The sequence below is a fragment of the Schistocerca nitens genome, chromosome 3 (assembly GCF_023898315.1).
Source record: "Schistocerca nitens isolate TAMUIC-IGC-003100 chromosome 3, iqSchNite1.1, whole genome shotgun sequence".
NCBI classification, from domain to species: Eukaryota; Metazoa; Arthropoda; class Insecta; order Orthoptera; family Acrididae; genus Schistocerca; species Schistocerca nitens.
In genome coordinates, this window is record NC_064616.1 from 213,948,779 (window position 1) to 213,969,397 (window position 20,619).

Sequence of the window (20,619 nt, forward strand, 5' to 3'; positions counted from 1 at the left end):
TTTACTGCTTGCTCAATATACGGATTGAATAACATCGGGGAGAGGCTACAACCCTGTCTCACTCCCTTCCCAACCACTGCTTCCCCTTCGTGCCCCTCGACTCTTATAACAGCCATCTGGTTTCTGTACAAATTGTAAATAGCCTTTCGCTCCCTGTATTTTATCCCTGCCACCTTCAGAATTTGAAACAGAGTATTCCAGTCAACATTGTCAAAAGCTTTATCTGAGTTTACAAATGCAAGAAACGTAGGTTTGCCTTTTCTTAATGTAGCTTCTTAGATAAGCCGTAGGGTCCGTATTGCCTCACGTGTTCCAACATTTCTACGGAATTCAAACTGATCTTCCCCGAGATCGGCTTCTACCAGTTATTCCATTCGTCTGTAAAGAATTGGCATTAGTATTTTGCAGCCGTGACTTATTAAACTGATAGTTCGGTAATTATCACATCTGTCAACACCTGCTTTCTGTGGGTATTTGGCCTGTCTCATAAATTTGCTCACCAGATGGTAGAGTTTTGTCAGGACTGGCTCTCCCAAGGATGTCAGTAGCTCTAATGGAATGTTGTCGACTCCCGGGGCCTTGTTTCGACTAAGGTCTTTCAGTGCTCTGTCAAACTCTTCACGCAGTATCATATCGCCCTCAAGTACATCGCCCATGTATAGACCCTCTATATACTCCTTCCACCTTTCTGCTTTCCCTTCTTTGCTTAGAACTGGGTTTCCATCTGAGCTCTTGATATTCATACAAGTGGTTCTCTTTTCTCCAAAGGTCTCTTTAATCTTCCTGTAGGCAGAATCTATCTTACCCCTAGTGAGATATGCCTCTACATCCTTACATTTGTCCTCAAGCCATCCCTGCTTAGCCATTTTGTACTTCCTGTCGATCTCATTTTTGAGACGTTTGTATTCCTTTTTGACTGCTTTATTTACTGCATTTTTATATTATCTCCTTTCATCAATTAAATTTAGTACTTCTTCTGGTACCCAAGGATTTCTACTATCCCTAGTCTTTTTACCTACTAGATCCTCTGCTGCCTTCACTACTTCAGCCCTCAAAGCTACCCATTCTTCTTCTACTGTATTTCTTTCCCCCATTCTTGTCAATTGTCCCCTTATGCTCTCCATGAAACGCTGTACAACATCTGGTTTAGTGAGTTTATCCAGGTCCCATCTCCTTAAATTCCCACCTTTTTGCAGTTTCTTCAGTTTTAATCTACAGTTCATAACCAATAGATTGTGGTCAGAGTCCACATCTGCCCCTGGAATTTAAAATTTAAATTTAAAACCTGGTTCCTAAATCTCTGTCTTACCATTATATAATCTATCTGAAACCTGTCAGTATCTCCAGGCTTCTTCCATGTATACAACCTTCTTCTATGATTTTTGTACCAAGTGTTAGCTATGATCAAGTTATGCTCTGTGCAAAATTCTACCAGGCGGCTTCCTCTTTCATTTCTTAGCCCCAATCCATATTCACCGACTACGTTTACTTCTCTTCCTTTTCCTACTATCGAATTCCAGTCACCAATGACTATTAAATTTTCGTCTACCTTCACTGTATGAATAATTTCTTTTATCTCATCATACATTTCTTCAATTTCGTCGTCAGCTGCAGAGCTAGTTGACATATAAACTTGTACTACTATAGTAGGCGTGGGCTTCGTGTCTATCTTGGCCACAATAAGGCGTTCACTATGCTGTTTGTAGTAGTTTACCCGCACTCCTATTTTTTTATTCATTATTAAACCTACTCTTGCATTACCCCTATTTGATTTTGTAGTTATAACCCTTTATTAACCTGACCAAAAGTCTTGTTGCTCCTGCCATCGAACTTCGCTAATTCCCACTATATCTAACTTTAACCTATCCATTTCCCTTTTTAAATTTTCTTACCTACATGCCCAATTAAGGGATCTGACATTTCACGCTCCAATCCGTAGAACGCCAGTTTTCTTTCTCCTGATAACGACGTCCTCTTGTTAGTCCCCGCCCGGAGATCCGATTGGGGGACTATTTTGCCTCCGGAATATTTTACCCAAGAGGACGCCATCATTATTTAACCATACAGTAAAGCTGCATACCCTCGGGAAAAATTACGGCTGTAGTTTCCCCTTGCTTTCAGCCGTTCGCAGTACCAGCACAGCAGGGCCGTTTTGTTTAGTGTTACAAGGCCAGATCAGTCAATCATCCAGACTGTTGCCCCTGCAACTATTGAAAAGGCTGCTGCCCCTCTTCAGGAACCACACGTTTGTCTGGCCCCTCTAGAGATACCCCTCCGTTGTGGTTGCACCTACGGCACGGCTATCTGTATCGCTGAGGCACGCAAGCCTCCCCACCAACGGCAAGGTCTATGGTTCATGTGGGGGAGGGATTCGACATAAGCGGTAGAATTACTAAGTCAACTGTACAGTAGACGTTCGAACTGTCCAATAGCGTATGAAATCAAGGACCTGATACTAAAAATCGTAACCAGGAATCAGGAGGTAATCATGTAATGTGTAAAAGCACATTGTGGCATATCTCGAAACGAAACAGTAGATAAGCCAGCCAATGCAGCCGTCTGTGACGGAGAGAGGACACGTGGAATTACCAGCTACGGACATTTTAACCTTTTGAAACCAGTAATCAAAGAGAAAGTGGGAAGGGATCTCCAAATACAAGGACTGGGCCAAAGTGAACCCAGGGGTGATTGCTAACTCTAGCAAGAGATGTTCCGATAGACTCAAGAACTATGTAAGACGCTTCACCTTAAAACGTAGCTGTTAAGGGAAGCATCTACATCATGTTGGTCTCGTCACATTGTCATACATGACTGCGGTATCTAAGAGGATCTCAACTACACCATTTTGGCTGCCATAACAACTACAACACTATAAGTCACATTCTACAAGGTCTAGTCACCATTGGTTGCTGTTTGCCCACATTTGTAACCATACAGCAATGTTTGAAGGACTTAACAATATATCTTCCTTTTTATACGCCTTTTTGTTAGAAAAACAGGCCAGCTTTAATATGTTCCTACCATAATTTTAATTTGTTGTAGGTGTACAACGTTTTAAATCTTGTATGTACGATATATATGTATAAGCCCCCTCTCACTTGCAGAAAAAAAGAAAATAAAAAGATTTCAGTATCGCCTGATTTACTTCGATTACGTTCCATTACACTTGTTTTAGTGTTGTTGAAGTTCATGTTACAACCTGTTCAAGAGAATAACCATTCCGTTCAACTGATTCCTTTCCACTTCCATCAATCGTTACCTAATCTTCTCTTTGAAACCCACAACAAAAAGGGGTTATTTAAATTTATACACGTTCCATCTCCTTAAATTTCCTATCTTTGCACAATTTATCCAGCTGTAATCTGCAGTTCATAATCAATAAATTATGGTCAGATTCCACATCTGTCACTGAAACTATTTTGCAGATTAAAAGCTGGTTTCGAAATCTGTTAAATTTACCCATGTTGTATGAAATTTTTTGATGTCAGCGACTTTATTATTAAATTTATAAAATTACTTTTCTGCTTCAGTCAGTAATTCAAGCACGAGAAATTATTTTATAAATTTCTAAATCTCTGTTTTATCCTTGTATAATCTACATGAAACCCTCTAGCGTGTTCCACGTAAACAACCTCCTTTCACGTTAACACTCATTAAAATGTGTTCTGTACGAAAGTCTACCAGGTGGATTCTTTTCTGATTCCCCCCCTCCCCCCTCCAGCCCCACCACATTCCATGTTCTCCTACTATTTTTCATTCTATTTCCCAATTACGGTTAAATTTTCGCCTCCCCTGACGAACTGAACAATTTCATTTACTTTATAATACCTTCTTTAAATATCTTCATCGTCTGCAAACCTAGCAGAGATGTAAAATGGAGCTACTGGGAGGTGCGTGTTAACATTGTATCTATTTTGGCTGTGATAATGCGTTCATAATGCTGTTCATGTTAGCTTATCCGAGTTCCTATTTTCTTGCTCATTACAAGAGATACTAACGCATGACTTCTGTCTGATTTTGTGTTGATAAACCTATATTGACCTGATTAGAAGTCCCGTTGTTCCTGCCACTGCACTTCATTAATTTCCACTATATCTACACTACTGGCCATTAAAATTGCTACACCAAGAAGAAATTCCGATGATAAACGGGTATTCATTGGACAAATATATTATACTAGAACTGACATGTGATTACATTTTAACGCAATTTGGGTGTATAGATCCTAAGAAATAAGTACCCAGAACAACCACCTCTGGCCGTAATAACGGCCTTGATACGCCTGGGCATTGAGTCAAACAGAGCTTGGATGGCGTGTACAGGGACACCTGCCCATGCAGCTTTAACACGATACCACAGTTCATCAAGAGTAGTGACTGGCGTATTGTGACGAGCCAGTTGCTCGGCCACCATTGACCAGACGTTTTCAATTGGTGAGAGATCTGGAGAAAGTGATGGCCAGGGCAGCAGTCGAACATTTTCTGTATCCAGAAAGGCCCGTACAGGACCTGCAACATGCGGTCGTGCATTATCCTGCTTAAATGTAGGGTTTCTCAGGCGTCGAATGAAGGGTAGAGCAACGGGTCGTAACACATCTGAAATGTAACGTCCACTGTTCAAAGTGCTGTCAATGCGAACAAGAGGTGACTGAGACGTGTAACCAGTGGCACCCCATACCATCGCGTCGGGTGATACGCTAGTATGGCGACGACGAATACACGCTTACAATGTGCGTTTACCGCGATGTCGCCAAACATGGATGCGACCAATCAGAACCTGGATTCATCCGAAAAAATGACGTTTAGCCATTCGTGCACCCAGGTTCGTCGTTGAGTACACCATCGCAGGCGCTCTTGTCTGTGATGCATGCAGCCATGGTCTCCGAGCTGATAGTCCATGCTGCTGCAAACGTCGTTGAACTGTTCGTGCAGATGGTTGTTGTCTTACAAACGTCCCCATCTGTTGACTCAGGGATCGAGACGTGGCTGCACGATCCGTTACAGCCATGCGGATAAGATGCCTGTTTTCTCGACTGCGCCGGCCGGTGTGGCCGAGGGGTTCCAGGCGCTTCAGTCTGAAACCACGCGACCGCTACGGTCGCAGGTTCGAATCCTGTCTCGGGCATGGATGTGTGTGATGTCCCTAGGTTAGTTAGGTTTAAGTAGTTCTAAGTTCTAGGGGACTGATGACCTCAGATGTTAAGTCCCATAGTGCTCAGTGCTATCTCGACTTGAGCACACTGGACTCGCATTCGGGAGGACGACGGTTCAATCCCGCGTCAGACCATCCTGATTTAGGTTTTCCGTCATTTCCCTAAATCGCTCCAGGCAAATGCCGGGATGGTTCCTTTGTAAGGGCACGGCCGATTTCCTTCCCTAATCCGATGAGACCGATGACCTCGCTGTTTGGTCTCTTCCCCGAAACAACCCAACCCAACCATCTCGACTGCAAGTGACACGAGGCCGTTGGGATCCAGCACGGCGTTCCGTATTACCCTTCTGAACCCACCGATTCCATATTCTGCTAACAGTCATTGGATCTTGACCAACGCGAGCAGCAATCTCGTGATACGATAAACCGCAATCGCGATAGGCTACAATCCGACCTTTTTCAAAGTCAGAAGCGTGATGGTAAGCATTTCTCCTCCTTACACGAGGCATCACAACAACGTTCCAGCAGGCAACGGCGGTCAACTTCTGTTTGTGTATGAGAAATCGGTTGGAACCTTTCCTCATGTCAGCACGTTGTAGGTGTCGCCATCGACGGCAAACTTGTGTGAATGCTCTGAAAAGCTAATCATTTGCATATCACAGCATCTTCTTCCTGACGGTTAAATTTCGCGTCTGTAGCACGTCATCTTCGTGGTGTAGCAATTTTAATGGCCAGTAGTGTAGCTCCAACCTGTCCATCACTCTTTTTAAATTCCCTAATGTAGCTATACGGTTAAGGAATCTAACATTACAGACTCTGGCTCATAAAACGTCAAATTTGTGTTTCCCGATGACAATATTCCTCTGTGTAGTCCCTGCTAGCAGATACGATTGTTGGACTCCTTTACCTCAGGAACATTACAGCCAAGAGAGTACAGTCATCATTAAACAATACAATAGTGCTGCATGTCCTCGGGAAATATAATGGCTGTACTTTCCCCTAGCTTGCAGCTGTATAACATAGCCACGTCCATGTTGCCTAATGTTACAAGACTAGATTAATCATGCAGACTGTTGCCCCCTCAACTACTACTGCCCCTCTTCAAGAACAATAGGCTAGTCTGGTCTCTCTACAGATAACCTCCATCTACATCCCATCCCCACCCCCAGTCACCTTCGACAACGCTCCTGTGGGCATTACGTGTTCCCACCTCTTTCCATTACGTGTTCCCACCTCTTTCCATATGAGGTTAAGTCAAGCATTGGTGGTCAAGGTGTTATGGTGTGGGGAGGCATAATATTGGATGCACGGTTCACTCACCAGCCAATGTTATTGTGACACTGTACTCCTTCCCCATGGGAATCTTTTCAACGGCGCGTTCGGCCCTGACTTCGTTTTTGTGGACGACAAAGCACGACCGCATCGAAGAGCGTAGCTGTACGAGCCCCCCGAACGACAGGATATTCGTCGAATGGGCTGATCTGCCAGCACACCCTACTTAAATCTCATCGAGCATGTGTGAGATGCGTTGGGAAGACGTATTATAGCACGTCTACACGAACCAGCGACCGTTCAGCAATTGTCAATCGCACTAGTGGAGGAATGGAATATTCTACACAGAGTTCGCGAAAGAACTTGCCCCCTTCTTACAGCCGTGTACCGCAAGTCTCTTGAGGAACGGCACGTTCCAAATGATTGGGAAAGAGCACAGATAGTTCCAGTTTTCAAGAAGGGTCGTCCAGCAGATGCGCAAAATTATAGGCCTATATCTCTGACATCGATCTGTTGTAGAATTTTAGAACATATTTTTTGCTCGCGTATCATGTCATTTTTGGAAACCCAGAATCTGCTTTGTAGGAATCAACATGGATTCCGGAAACAGCAATCGTGTGAGACCCAAGTCGCTTTATTTGTTCATGAGACCCAGAAAATATTAGATACAGGCTCCCAGGTAGATGCCATTTTCCTTGACTTCCGGAAGGCGTTCGATACAGTTCCGCACAGTCGCCTGATAAACAAAGTAAGAGCCTACGGAATATCAGACCAGCTGTGTGGCTGGATTGAAGAGTTTTTAGCAAACAGAACACAGCATGTTGTTCTCAATGGAGAGACGTCTACAGACGTTGAAGTAACCTCTGGCGTACCACAGGGGAGTGTTATGGGACCACTGCTTTGCACAATATGTATAAATGACCTGGTGGATAGTGTCGGAGGTTCCATGTGGCTTTTCGTGGATGATGCTGTAGTATACAGAGAAGTTGCAGCATTGGGGGATTGCTGCGAGATGCAGGAGGATCTGCGGCGGATAGGCACTTGGTGCAGGGAGTGACAACTGAACCTTAACATAGACAAGTGTAGTGTATTGCGAATCCATAGAAAGAAGGATGCTTTATTGTATGGTTATATGATATCGGAACAAACACTGGTAGCAGGTACTTCTGTAAAATATCTGGGAGTATGCGTACGGAAAGATTTGAAGTGGAATGATCATATAAAATTAATTGTTTGTAAGGCGGGTGCCAGGTTGAGATTCATTGGGAGAGTCCTTAGAAAATGTAGTCCATCAACAAAGGAGGTGGCTTGCAAAACACTCGTTCGGCCTATACTTGAGTATTGCTCATCAGTGTGGGATCCGTACCAGGTCGGGTTGACAGAGGAGATCCGAAGAAGAGCTGCCCTTTTCGTCACAGGATTATTTGGTAAGCGTGATAGTGTTGCGGAGATGTTTAGCAAACTCAAGCGGCAGACTGTGCAAGAGAGGCTCTCTGCATCGCGGTGTAGCTTGCTGTCCAGGTTTCGAGAGGGTGCGTTTCTGGATGAGGTATCGAATATATTGCTTCCCCCTACTGATACCTCCCGAGGAGATCACGAATGTAAAATTAGAGAGATTCGAGCGCGCATGGAGGCTTTCCGGCAGTCGTTCTTCCCTCGAACCATACGCGAGTGGAACAGGAAAGGGAGGTAATGACAGTGGCACGTAAAGTGCCCTCCACCACACACCGTTGGGTGGCTTGCGGAGTATAAATGTAGAATGTTGAATGAACTCCTGGCTAACTTTGTGGCCAGTACGCAAAAACACTCCAGAGCATACACTGCCGTCCTTGGTGATCGCACATCCTATTTAGAACCATTTCCCTCCTTTTCTAATGTCCAGAGGACACCATAAATGGCGGTGACTTGCGTGTAATTGCAGTATTTGAATAAAATTGTCATTTCAGTTCGTCTCATTGCGTATTTCTTTCTGTTACCTTCTGTACTATACGGCAGCAGTTCTTTGTATGTATGGCCCAAGTTTCATCGAGCTATATTACTTGACAATGGCTCATCATGCGAAAGTTTTGCATACAAGTGTATTATTCCAACGCTCATGATTTTTTTTTAATTGTGGCATTGGTAGGCAACTAAACTTGGGAACTGCCGCGCGGGATTAACCGTTTTAAATTGGAAAGAACACATAGAAAATGTTGTGGGGAAGGCTAACCAAATGCTGCGTTTTATTGGCAGGACACTTAGAAAATGTAACAGATCTACTAAGGAGACTGCCTACACTACGCTTGTCAGTCCTCTTTTAGAATACTGCTGCGCGGTGTGGGATCCTTACTAGATAGGACTGACGGAGTACATCGAAAAAGTTCAAAGAAAAGCAGCACGTTTTGTATTATCGCGAAATATGGGAGGTAGTGTCACAGAAATGATACAGGATTTGGGCTGGAAATCGTTAAAAGAAAAGCGTTTTTCATTGCGACGGAATCTTCTCACGAAATTCCAATCACCAACTTGCTCCTCCGAATACGAAAATATTTTGTTGACACCGACCTACATAGGGAGGAACGATCACAAAGATAAAATAAGAGAAATCAGAGGTCGTACGGAAAGATATAGGTGTTCATTCTTTCCGCGCGCTATACGAGATTGGAATACGTAATAGAGAATTGTGAAGGTGGTTCAATGAACCCTCTGCCAGGCACTTAAATGTGATTTGCAGAGTATCTATGTGGATGTAGATACGAATAAGGCGTTATTGCGTACTTAGACAGAAATCGTTAAACTTAAATCACCATCGTCGATCATGTTGTCATTCGTTTAGTTGATAGACAATAAGTTGCTAATAACGTTAACTACATAATTTTCTTTGATTATAGGCCTTACAGGCCATCCCGGGGAAATCTCTCTAGCATATTGTTCTGCTAGTACTGATCAGCCTTACGTAAGGACGGAATCATGTATGTTTGGCGTGCTCAGAGTCGCGAACTTTGCTTCTCACACGGCTACATGGTGTAGCCGTGTATCAATCCCACACAACCTCAGCAGCATATGTCACAGCAGGTGGATGAATGAGGGATAAAGTTTTAATTATCACCTTGAAAAAAAATAAAGTTATGTTATTACTTCTTTGTTTGTTTGCTGGTACATATTTGCAGTTCTGATAAGCATTGAAATCACCGCGCCACAATGCCGTAATATGCCGCTACAGGAACAAAACAAAACGCTGCAGTGCAGTAATCGTACAGTAATTCGTTCCCCGCATTTGTAGGGGAACAACGAACAACACCGCAACAAACTATTCTGAAGTGGTAGAAGTGTGCGGCAACAATTCACAATCCTGTTACACAGATGTTAGGTGGCGCAGACACTTTCATTGTTGTCAAACATGTTATACTGACAAAGAACAATGTGGTAGTCCATCTCTCTGTGGAGAACGGGAAAGTGCCAGCTCTGGTGCTTGAACTCGAAGATTGGCGAATCACAGTACCAGATCGGGTTGACGGAGGAGATAGAGAAGATCCAAAGAAGAGCGGCGCGTTTCGTCACAGGGTTATTTGGTAACCGTGTTAGCGTTACGGAGATGTTTAGCAAACCCAAGTGGCAGACTCTGCAGGAGAGGCGCTCTGCATAGCGGTGTAGCTTGCTCGCCAGGTTTCGAGAGGGTGCGTTTCTGGATGAGGTATCGAATATATTGCTTCCCCCTACTTATACCTCCCGAGGAGATCACGAATGTAAAATTAGAGAGATTCGAGCGCGCACGGAGGCTTTCAGACAGTCGTTCTTCCCGCGAACCATACGCGACTGGAACAGAAAAGGGAGGTAATGACAGTGGCACGTAAAGTGCCCTCCGCCACACACCGTTGTGTGGCTTGCGGAGTATAAATGTAGATGTAGATGTATGATAGTGGAAAAAGTGAAAATCAATCAAGGATGGGTTTTCCACGTTTTAAAGGACATTTTGAGTAGGACATAGGTCGCTGCCCACTTCATGACTCCTCACTCGCATTTAAAAAGCTCGCCAAACCGAGGCAACAATGGGAACGTTGCAGGTGTGTGAGGCCAATCCAAATCCAACCATCATGAGTTGTTTGAGACTGTGAAGTATTGTGAGCAGTTATCCAAAGAAATGTTTCTGCTTCACATAAATGCTCCTGTTAATTATGCATAGGTCAGTAGTACAGGGTAAGGCCAGTATCACCCCACTTTGTTTGTGCAGGTTTCCTACATTCAGAGCTGGCCGGTTTGCTCGAGCGGTTGTAGGCGCTTCAGTATGGAACCGCGCGGCCGCTACGGTCGCAGGTTCGAATCCTGCCTCGGGCATGGATGTGTGTGATGTCCGTAGGTTAATTAGGTTTAAGTAGTTCTAAGTTCTAGGGGACTGATGACCAAGTCCCATAATGCCCAGAGACATTTGAACCATACATACAGAAGCAAGCATACATTCAGGGGCAAGCATAGATTAAGGGGCAAACTTGATTATTTATGACCTTGATCTATCGTTTGGCTAAGTGTTTTATGACCCCCTGAGGGTTGAGCTATGATCCCCGTGGATAATCCCTCCTTCCGAGAAGCCCCCTTTCCCTATCCCTCCTCCTCCACCTCCTCCACCCATCTGGGAACTCCCCTTGCCGATGCAAGCACACTTTTGATATAAAATTAATGGCCTAATTAATTAAATCGATGAATTAATTACACCACACCCTCCTGGGGAATCCCCTCAGCCCTCCCCTACTCCCCCCTCCCTGCCCTCCCCTCGCCCATCCGGAAATTGACAGGAAAAGGACTCAGCCTGTGCTGGAGAGGAAGCATCTCATGACAGAAAATTCAATTACATAGCAAAGGATATACTTTTTATTTATAAAATTAAATTTTCAATGGTCGAACCTCTTTATTTGGCGGGGAAGGCCACATCCAGAAACCCCATGTCCTAGTTATGTAATTACACTGGTGTAGATTGGAGGTGATGTCTTGTTGGGAAGTTTTCGTGTTTGTGCTCACCTTGACAAGCAGGGATGGTCTGAGCTAGTGCACACTGCCACCACCAGAGGACATCCCATCCCTCCACACCTCTCCCGCTCTCACCCCACCCCTCCCAGAAAAAAATGTCAGCTACCAACGATCATTTTGTAGGTCCCTTGTAAACAAATCATGATTTTCGAGCCATAATCGCGCTTGAACTCCGTAAACAGCAGGCGCCATACACCTCCAGAGACCTATGTAGTGTTTGTGTTACAAAGAATCATGGTTTTCTGTGGTGTGCAAGATGGCTGTTTTATCATCTTCCAGTTTGTCAACACAGTTTATTGGAAAGTAACTTGCAGGGAGAATGTACGTCGCGTGTTGCAAATATATTTTCTACATTAGAGTATAAAGAGCGTTGCATTCCTCATGACCAATAGGTCGGAAACTGCACAGCTCTAACATTACAGCTTGTTTAACTGCAGAACCTTGTAGCACTTACAATATGTTTATGTTTCACGATCATATCCCTCTTTCTGATACCTTCTGGGTATGGGCACCAGACACTGGAACAATCCTTCTGAACTGTTAGTGCAACTGATTTACATAAAACGCTTCAAACTCCATTTGGAGCTCCATCCTATGGATAGCTGTTTGAAAACGTTCCACAATTCCACATTGCTTTTTAACCATCTGTTATATCACCACAACACTCTCATACACTATGTGATCAAAAGTATTTAAACACATGGCTGAAAATGACTTACAAGTTTGTGGCGCCCTCTATTGATAGTGCTGGAATTCAAAATGGTGTTGGCCCACCCTTAGCTTTGATGACAGCTTCTACTCTCGCAGGCATACGTTCACTCAGATGCTGGAAGGTTTCTTGGGGAATGGGCAGCCCATTCTTCACGGAGTGCTGCACTGAGGAGAGGTATCGATGTCGGTCGGTGAGGCCTGGCACGAAGTCGGCGTTCCAAAACATCCCAGAGGTGTTCTACAGGATTCAGGTCAGGACCCTGCGCAGGCCAGTCCATTGCAGGGATGTTATTCTCGTGTAACCATTCCGCCATAGGCCATGCATTATGAACAGGTGCTCGATTGTGTTGAAAGATGTAATCGCCATACCCAAATTGCTCTTCAACAGTGGGAAGCAAGAAGTTGCTTAAAACATCATTGTAGGAGTTCGCTGTGATAGTGCCACACAAAACAACAGGGGGTGCAAGCTCCCTCCATGAAAAACACGACCACAGCATACCATACCGCCTGCGAATTTTACTGTTGGCACTACACACGCTGGCAGATGACATTCACCCGGAATTCGCCATACCCAAACCCTGCCATCCGCTACCCACATTGTGTACTGTGATTCGTCACTCCACACAACGTTTTTCCACTGTTAAATCGTCCGATGTTTACGCTCCTTACACAAAGTGAGGCGTCGTTTGTCATTTACCGGCGTGATGTGTGGCTTATGAGCAGCCGTCCGACCATGAAATCCAAGTTTTCTCATCTCCTGCCTAACTGTCATAGTACTTTCAGTGGATCTTGATGCAATTTGGAATTCCTGTGTGATGGTCTGGATAGATGTTTGCTTACGACTCTCTTTAACTGTCAGTGGCCTGTGTCAGTTAACAGACGACGTCGGCCTGTACGAATTTGTGCTGTGTGTGTCACTTCACGTTTACACTTCACTATCACATCGGAAACAGTGGACCTAGGGATGTTTAGGGGTGTGGAAATATCGCGTACCGACGTCTGACGCGTGGTGATACTGGCCTTACCCTGTACTACTGACCTATGCATAATTAACAGGAGCATTTATGTGAAGCAGAAACATTTCTTTGGATAACTGCTCACAATACTTCACAGTCTCAAACAACTCATGATGGTTGGATTTGGATTGGCCTCACACACCTGCAACGTTCCCATTGTTGCCTCGGTTTGGCGAGCTTTTTAAATGCGAGTGAGGAGTCATGAAGTGGGCAGCGACCTATGTCCTACTCAAAATGTCCTTTAAAACGTGGAAAACCGATCCTTAATTGATTTTCACTTTTTCCACTATCATACATCTACATCTACATTTATACTCCGCAAGCCACACAACGGTGTGTGGCGGAGGGCACTTTACGTGCCACTGTCATTACCTCCCTTTTCTGTTCCAGTCGCGTATGGTTCGCGGGAAGAACGACTGTCTGAAAGCCTCCGTGCGCGCTCGAATCTCTCTAATTTTACATTCGTGATCTCCTCGGGAGGTATAAGTAGGGGGAAGTGACACAAGTGACACCTAATCACCTGACCATGTTCAAAGTACATGAGTCCCACGGAGAGACCCATTCTGCTCTAATGACTACTGAGGTAGCTAATATGGCGTACCTGACAGTAGGTGGCAGCACAATGCACCTAATATGAAAAACGTATGTTTTTTGGGATGTCCGGATACTTTTGATCACATAGTGTACATGGCTGCAATATGATGAATCAATGTGCAGGGTCTCCTAGAAAACGAAAGACAGAGGCATCTCATGTCATGTCTCTGTGGAATATGAGTTTAAATGTAGAGATCATCAACCACCTTTGGATAGCTGTTAGCGAATGCTTCACAGTTCCACAAACTCTTCCAGTTTCCATATGTTGCGATGTCCTCCGTATTTTTGTCAATAAGAAACACCGCCTCTGCCTTTTATTTCAGCAATCCTTGCGTGTTGTGTGAGCAGCATAGTTTATGCCATGTGATATCCAACTTTCTGTGACAGCCAATGGGTCATGACCTATTAATTTTGGTTTAACACATGGCACTGACTTTGAAGTCATGGTGTAAAAACAAAATGTATGGCAGTATACAAGGCTGTAGTCATACACTGCTTGGATGTGTTATAGTGGAAAAACTGTGGTATCGATAGCTACGATGCCACAACGTAGATCCGCTCTGCTAGGTTGGTACTACTAAAGACACCGACGACAGCGCCCCCTAGCCGGTGCTGTCGAGGTCTACGAGCTCCGCGACTGCTTCAGTCCACTTGATCAGGTGCAGCCAGCCAAGACACTTCGCTTCAGCATCGCACCTACGTACAAAGTTATGTAATCGTTTATCATCTTGTTTTTGCACCAGTAAACCACGTTCTTGCAGTACCGACTTGTATTACCTTTTCCCGTTCCTACATATGCGCCGCCTCCCAGGCGGAATACAAAATTTTGGCGACGAGGATGCCGCATTTCATCTCCTATCATTTCCTTTTTTTGCTCGGTACTGCTTTAGCTTTTTTTGTTTTATTTCACAGTGTGGCCGTGTGGGTGTATGACTGTTTCCCCCAGTTGCAATAAAGCTTTCATTTGTGTACACCATGGCTTCGCCACAGGAACAGGCTTCGCTGTTCGATCTTGTACGTTTTCAGGCTCAGCAAATGACGCAGCTGCTTGCTGCCATAAATGGACTGGTCACACTACAAACTGCAGCTACTTCGACGCCTCCGAGGCCATCGCCTGTACCGACGCCGTCGCCGACGGCGCCGCCATTTCGTGCCTTCAATCCTGATTTTGAACTCTGGCCAGAATATATTGCCCAGCTCGAGGCTCACTTCGCAGCTTGCTTTTTTCATTGCCAACGCGGGTGTTGTGTTGTACCGTGTGCTCGTGAAATTGTTTCCCACCACCCGCCCAGAAACTAAAACTTACGACGAAGTGATTGAAGCTTTGAAGTCCCACTTCCGTGACAGTGTAAATGTGGTAGCTGTTCGTTACAAATTCTTTCGCCTCCGGCGTGGCCCTACTCAGTCTAATAAACCTTGGTTAGCGGACCTTCAGGGACTAACTTCTGATTGTGATTTTAATTGCTCATGTGGACGCTCGTATGCGGATATCATGATTAGAGACGCTGTTCCGCAGAATGTGGCGGATCACCGCATCCGCGAACAAATCCTCCGATTTAAAAACCCGTCTTTGCAGGAAGTAGTGGACTTGCTAGACACACAAGATATATCAGACGTAGGTACTTCCGCGTTCGACGTGACCCTGGGTGTGTGTACCGTTAGTGCGGCACAACACGTGCCCTCCAACCCAGCCACGCATCAAAGTGCTTATGAAAGAACTACACAGGAACCCTCTCTTGTGACTGATAGTTTGTGGGAGGTGATCCTATATTATGGGCAAAGAAACTATACACTGGTCAGTGTAAACGACTTTGACCACTGGCCACCTACTCCAATGGGCCAATACCTGTATGTTTCATAGGATCGCCACATATGCGCTATACGGCCTTGCTGCAGTGGATACACCAGTTCCCGTGAGATCACCGAAGTTAACCGCTGTCGGGCGTGGTCGTCACTTGGATGGGTGACCATCCGGGCCGCCATGCACTGTTGCCATTTTTCGGGGTGCATTCAGCCCTGTGATGCCAGTTGAGGAGCTACTCGACCGACGAGTAGCGGTTTCGGTCAAGAATACCATCATAACGACCGGTAGAGCGGTGTGCTGACCACACGCCCCTCCTATCCGCATGACACGGATGTCGGATGGTCCCGATGGGCCACTTGTGGCCTGTAGACGGAGTGGAGTGACATATGCACTATATCAGCATGTAGACGATAGTTGTTTCCAATGAATTAGAAGATAGTGATGCAGTGGTACCTTATCGAATTCTCTACCATGTGATGTTAGCGAAATTTTTCTAGCTCATAGTTTTTCTCCATTGCATGGTACAGAATAATAAGGGAGAAAACGTTTGGGCGACCGACATGTATGCACGGCTGGTCCCGGCAGAGGTTCAAGTCCTCCCTCGGGCATGGGTGTGTGTGTTTGTCCTTAGGATAATTTAGGTTAAGTAGTGTGTAAGCATAGCGACTGACGACCTTAGCAGTTAAGCCCAATAAAATTTCACACACATTTGAACATTTGAACATGTATGCACCCTGGGAGGCACAGATCTCCTTTGGATTGCAGTACCTGTATGTTGTTTGGAAATGCAGTGCAATGCAGCAGCGAAATCCTTGTCCTTCTTCCAGTTCCCGTATGATGTGCAGTCTTCCTAATATTCCTGATAAGAAACACCACTGTAACTGCTTGTACTGTCTTTTCTACCATGTCATGTCGCAGGGGAAAGCTTCGTTTGGCGCTGGCCTTACACATCGTACACTGTTGGTGGAGGTACAACAACACGCTCCCATTTCCACCGAGTGATCAAAACACAGTCCTGTTGCATTAATTCAATTCACCCTGTTTCTCCACGAGATGCAATAGCTCTGACTTCTGCTCAGTTCCAACATAAATTGGAACGATCACATGGACAAAGGTGCAGGGGGGGGGGGGGGGGCGGAGCATAGACTAAGGAACAGTTACAAGATGTAGAGAGACTGTCTAAAACCATGCTTTAGTTTTGTTGTGTGATGTCCTTAGCGGATAGGTTCGAAAAAGGTGACTCTTTTCGGGATGAAATGAAATGATCGTATGGAATTGTTTGTTGGCCGGGAGACCCCATACGGGGTTGTTCGGCCGCCGTATTGCAAGTCCTTTTTAGCTGACGCCACTTCGGCGACTTGCGAGTCAATGATGACGGAAGGATGATGAAAGACACACAGCACCCAGTCATCTCGAGGCAGAGAAAATCCTTGACCCTGCCGCGAATCGAACCCGGGACCCCGTACGCGGGAAGCGAGAACGCTACCGCAAGACCACGAGCTGCGGACTCTTTTCGAGATATGAGAGTGCCACAAATATGATTCACCATTGGCTGTAATCACTAAAAGACGTCTCCATAGGATCCAAGGCAGGTGTGTAGCAGAATGGAGAGACTTGATTCCATATCACAGACAGCATTTCTACCAGAAACAGCAACACTATAGATATGAAAAGCGAGTGTATGGGGCACAGGATAATGCTGATTACTGATGACTTCAACATAGCATTGCATATTTAAGTGATTCCTCACACAGTACACCGTGTACTATATGTGATCATTCTCAATCAACCACCATTCTCCCTCGCCTATAACCGGGTGGATATATCGCAGAACCTCTGTTGAATGGCCTATATGGCACGGAGATAGAATGTGTTACAAATACTGTTTCTTAACGTGAGAGATATCTAGCAGTAGCATGAGGAAGGTGAAAATATCCGCTTAATACCACATTACTTAGCCAAATCACCATCTCAATTCGGTGAGAAGCGTAATTTTATTACAAGCTTACACAGCTGGCACATGCACCCATATTTTCTGTCTGTTAATACACATCCAGTGATCACCATCTATATTCAATGTCGCAGAATTTGTGTGGAACTCAACATCATTCAGAAGCAATACCATACCACCATTTATAAGGCATGTATAGTTTTTAACATGGATATTGTCAACGACTCTTGTGTGTGCCTGTAGAACCAAGACCGCTTTTTATGCAGGGTGCCAGTGACATAGTAGTCATGATCGTGTTTTTAATAGTGTGGTCCTTTCGCTAGATGTATGGATGTATGATGCTGGCAGTAGAATCCTTCTATGGTCAGCTTCAAATGTCAGTTCTCAATACCGTTCCTTGAAAAGGACATCATCTTCCCTCCTGCGATTGCCATGGGAGCTACCTGGCGAGTGTAATCCGACGGCTGAAAAGTTACTCGCCATAAAAAGTGACTCCATGACCAATTTAATTAATTAGCCTATCAATTTGATATTAATGACGTGCCGCCTGGAGGGTGGAAGCGATGGCTAGGGTACCACAGATATGATTCGGGAGTCGGAGCGGTAATCAGGTTTTTTTTCTGTGGCAATAGCTTTTAACGAAATTTCAATCTCCAACCTACACTGGCAGAGACGACCATAATAATAACATCAGATGTATAACTGGATCTATAAAGTGATACATAGTATACACCTGATATTTAAAACTTCTCTGTGCTGTTACCTTAAGAGGCTTCGTGTGAGGCAAAGCATTCGGTTACTTCATGGGATTTCGAAAATAAGAATTTATCCTGTTAAAGAGGTAGATCTTAGCACTCCATCATGAGCCAAAAATGAGTTTAATATTCTAGTTCTGTGATGCAGGACTTACCAGATATTAAGCTGATTAGAACAGATTGTTTTACCTCATGAGAGAATACGTAGAAGAAATATAGCCCATGCCATACTGTTACAGAATTTTGACAAGTAAATATACTTTAGCAATGTGAAAACGCGTTTATCCTCCGATTTCTTCTGTCTTCGAACATAGCTTGTGTAAAAGGTAGAAATCTACGTTTTACTTGAGGTGTATGGTCAACAACATTGCTGTCAACAACATCGCTTGGGTAAAGTGGATTCCTTAAACTGGGGAGCCTATGCTGGGTTGGAATTGTCTAGAACTAAAGTTACACTACTGGCCATTAAAACTGCGACACCAAGAAGAAATGCAGATGATAAACGGGTATTCATTGGACAAATATATTATACTAGAACTGACATGTAATTACATTTTCACGCAATCTGGGTGCATAGATCCTGAGAAATCAGTACCCAGAACAACAACCTCTGGCCTTAATAACGGACTTGATACGCCTGGGCATTGAGTCAAACAGAGCTCGGATGACGCGTACAGGTACAGCTGCCCATGCAGCTTCAACACGATACCACAGTTCATCAAGAGTAGTGACTGGCGTATTGTGACGAGCCAGTTTCTCGGCCACCATTGACCAGACGTTTTCAGTTGGTGAGAGATCTGGAGAATGTGCTAGCCAGGGCAGTAGTCGAACAGTTTCTGTATCCAGAAAGGCCCATACAGGACCTGCAACATGCGGTCGTGCATTATCCTGCTGAAATGTAGGGTTTCGCAGGGATCGAATGAAGGATAGAGCCACGGGTCGTAACACATCTGAAATGTAACGTCCACTGTTCAAAGTGCCGTCAATGCGAACAAGATGTGACCGAGACCTGTAACCAATGGCACCCCATACCATAACGCCGGGTGATACGCCAGTATGGCAATGACGAATACACGCTTCCATTGTGCATTCACCGCGATGTCGCCAAACACGGATGCGACCATCATGATGCTGTAAACAGAACCTGGATTCATCCGAAAAAATTACGTTTTGCCATTCGTGCACCCAGGTTCGTCGTTGAGTACACCTTCGCAGGCGCTCCTGTCTGTGATGCAGCGTCAAGGGTAACCGCTGCCATGGTCTCCGAGCTGATAGTCCATGCTGCTGCAAACGTCGTCGAACTGTTCGTGCAGATGGTTGTTGAATCAGGGATCGAGGCGTATCTGCACGATCCGTTACAGTCATGCGGGTAATATGCCTGTCATCTCGACTGCTAGTGATACGAGGCCGTTGGGATCCAGCACGGCGTTCCGTATTACCCTCCTGAATCCACCGATTCCATATTCTGCTAACAGTCATTGGATCTCGACCAACGCGAGCAGCAATGTCGCGATACGATAAACCGCAATCGCGATGGTCTACAATCCGACCTTTATCAAAGTCGGAAACGTGATGGTACACATTTCTCCTCCTTACACGAGGCATCACAACAACGTTTCACCAGGCAATACCGGTCAACTGCTGTTTGTGTATGAGAAATCGGTTGGAAACTTTCGTCATGTCAGCACATTGTAGGCGCCAACCTTGTGTGAATACTCTGAAAAGCTAATCATTTGCATATCACAGCATCTTCTTCCTGTCGGTTAAATTTCGCGTCTGTAGCACGTTATCTTCGTGGTGTAGCAGTTTTAATGGCCAATAGTGTACATCCAAGCTACTGCTGTTTGACTCACAGTGTGCCATGGCAGAAGTGGTCACGAGGAGTTGGCGACTGGAGGTCATGGATTAACTCTGCCTATGACGGACAGTTAGGTACAAAGAACGCACCGACCCGTCTGCTCTTGCCCACAACAGTGGGGGATAGCAAAATAACCAATGTGCTCGGTGAGCGGTGACAGAAGCAGGTGTGTTCCGTGAGAAGATTCAAAATGACAGGTGTTTGCTCTGGATGATTATTTCACCTATGTAAATTGATTGGTTAACTGCTTGGTGAGATTCTCTCTCTGACCTCTGAGCGTTCCTTACGGCTGGCAACGGATGGCGTGACTGCAGCTCCCGGCAGTTAGCAGATGTTGTGCTCTTCATGATCGCGAGTTTGTGACCGGTTGGATTTTTTTCACCAGATATGTTTAGTGGAAACATTGTGCTGGAGGAGGGTGCTCGTGCTCTCAAACGTCGGTGCATGCAAGACCCCAGATATATTTAGCGCTACGATCTATTTGTGGCGGAAATTTCATTACATGT

At 45.0% G+C, this 20,619-nt stretch overlaps 1 protein-coding gene across 1 annotated transcript in view; it reads right to left on the reverse strand.

Moving 5' to 3' along the window:
• The window catches only part of LOC126249152 (glutamate receptor U1-like), a 162,983-nt gene extending 148,091 nt beyond the window's left edge, over positions 1 to 14,892 (reverse strand). Inside the window, 1 exon segment of the mRNA XM_049950807.1 lies at positions 14,866 to 14,892. Coding sequence (XP_049806764.1) covers positions 14,866 to 14,892 — 27 coding nt within the window.
• Between the last annotated feature and the right edge of the window lie 5,727 nt (positions 14,893 to 20,619).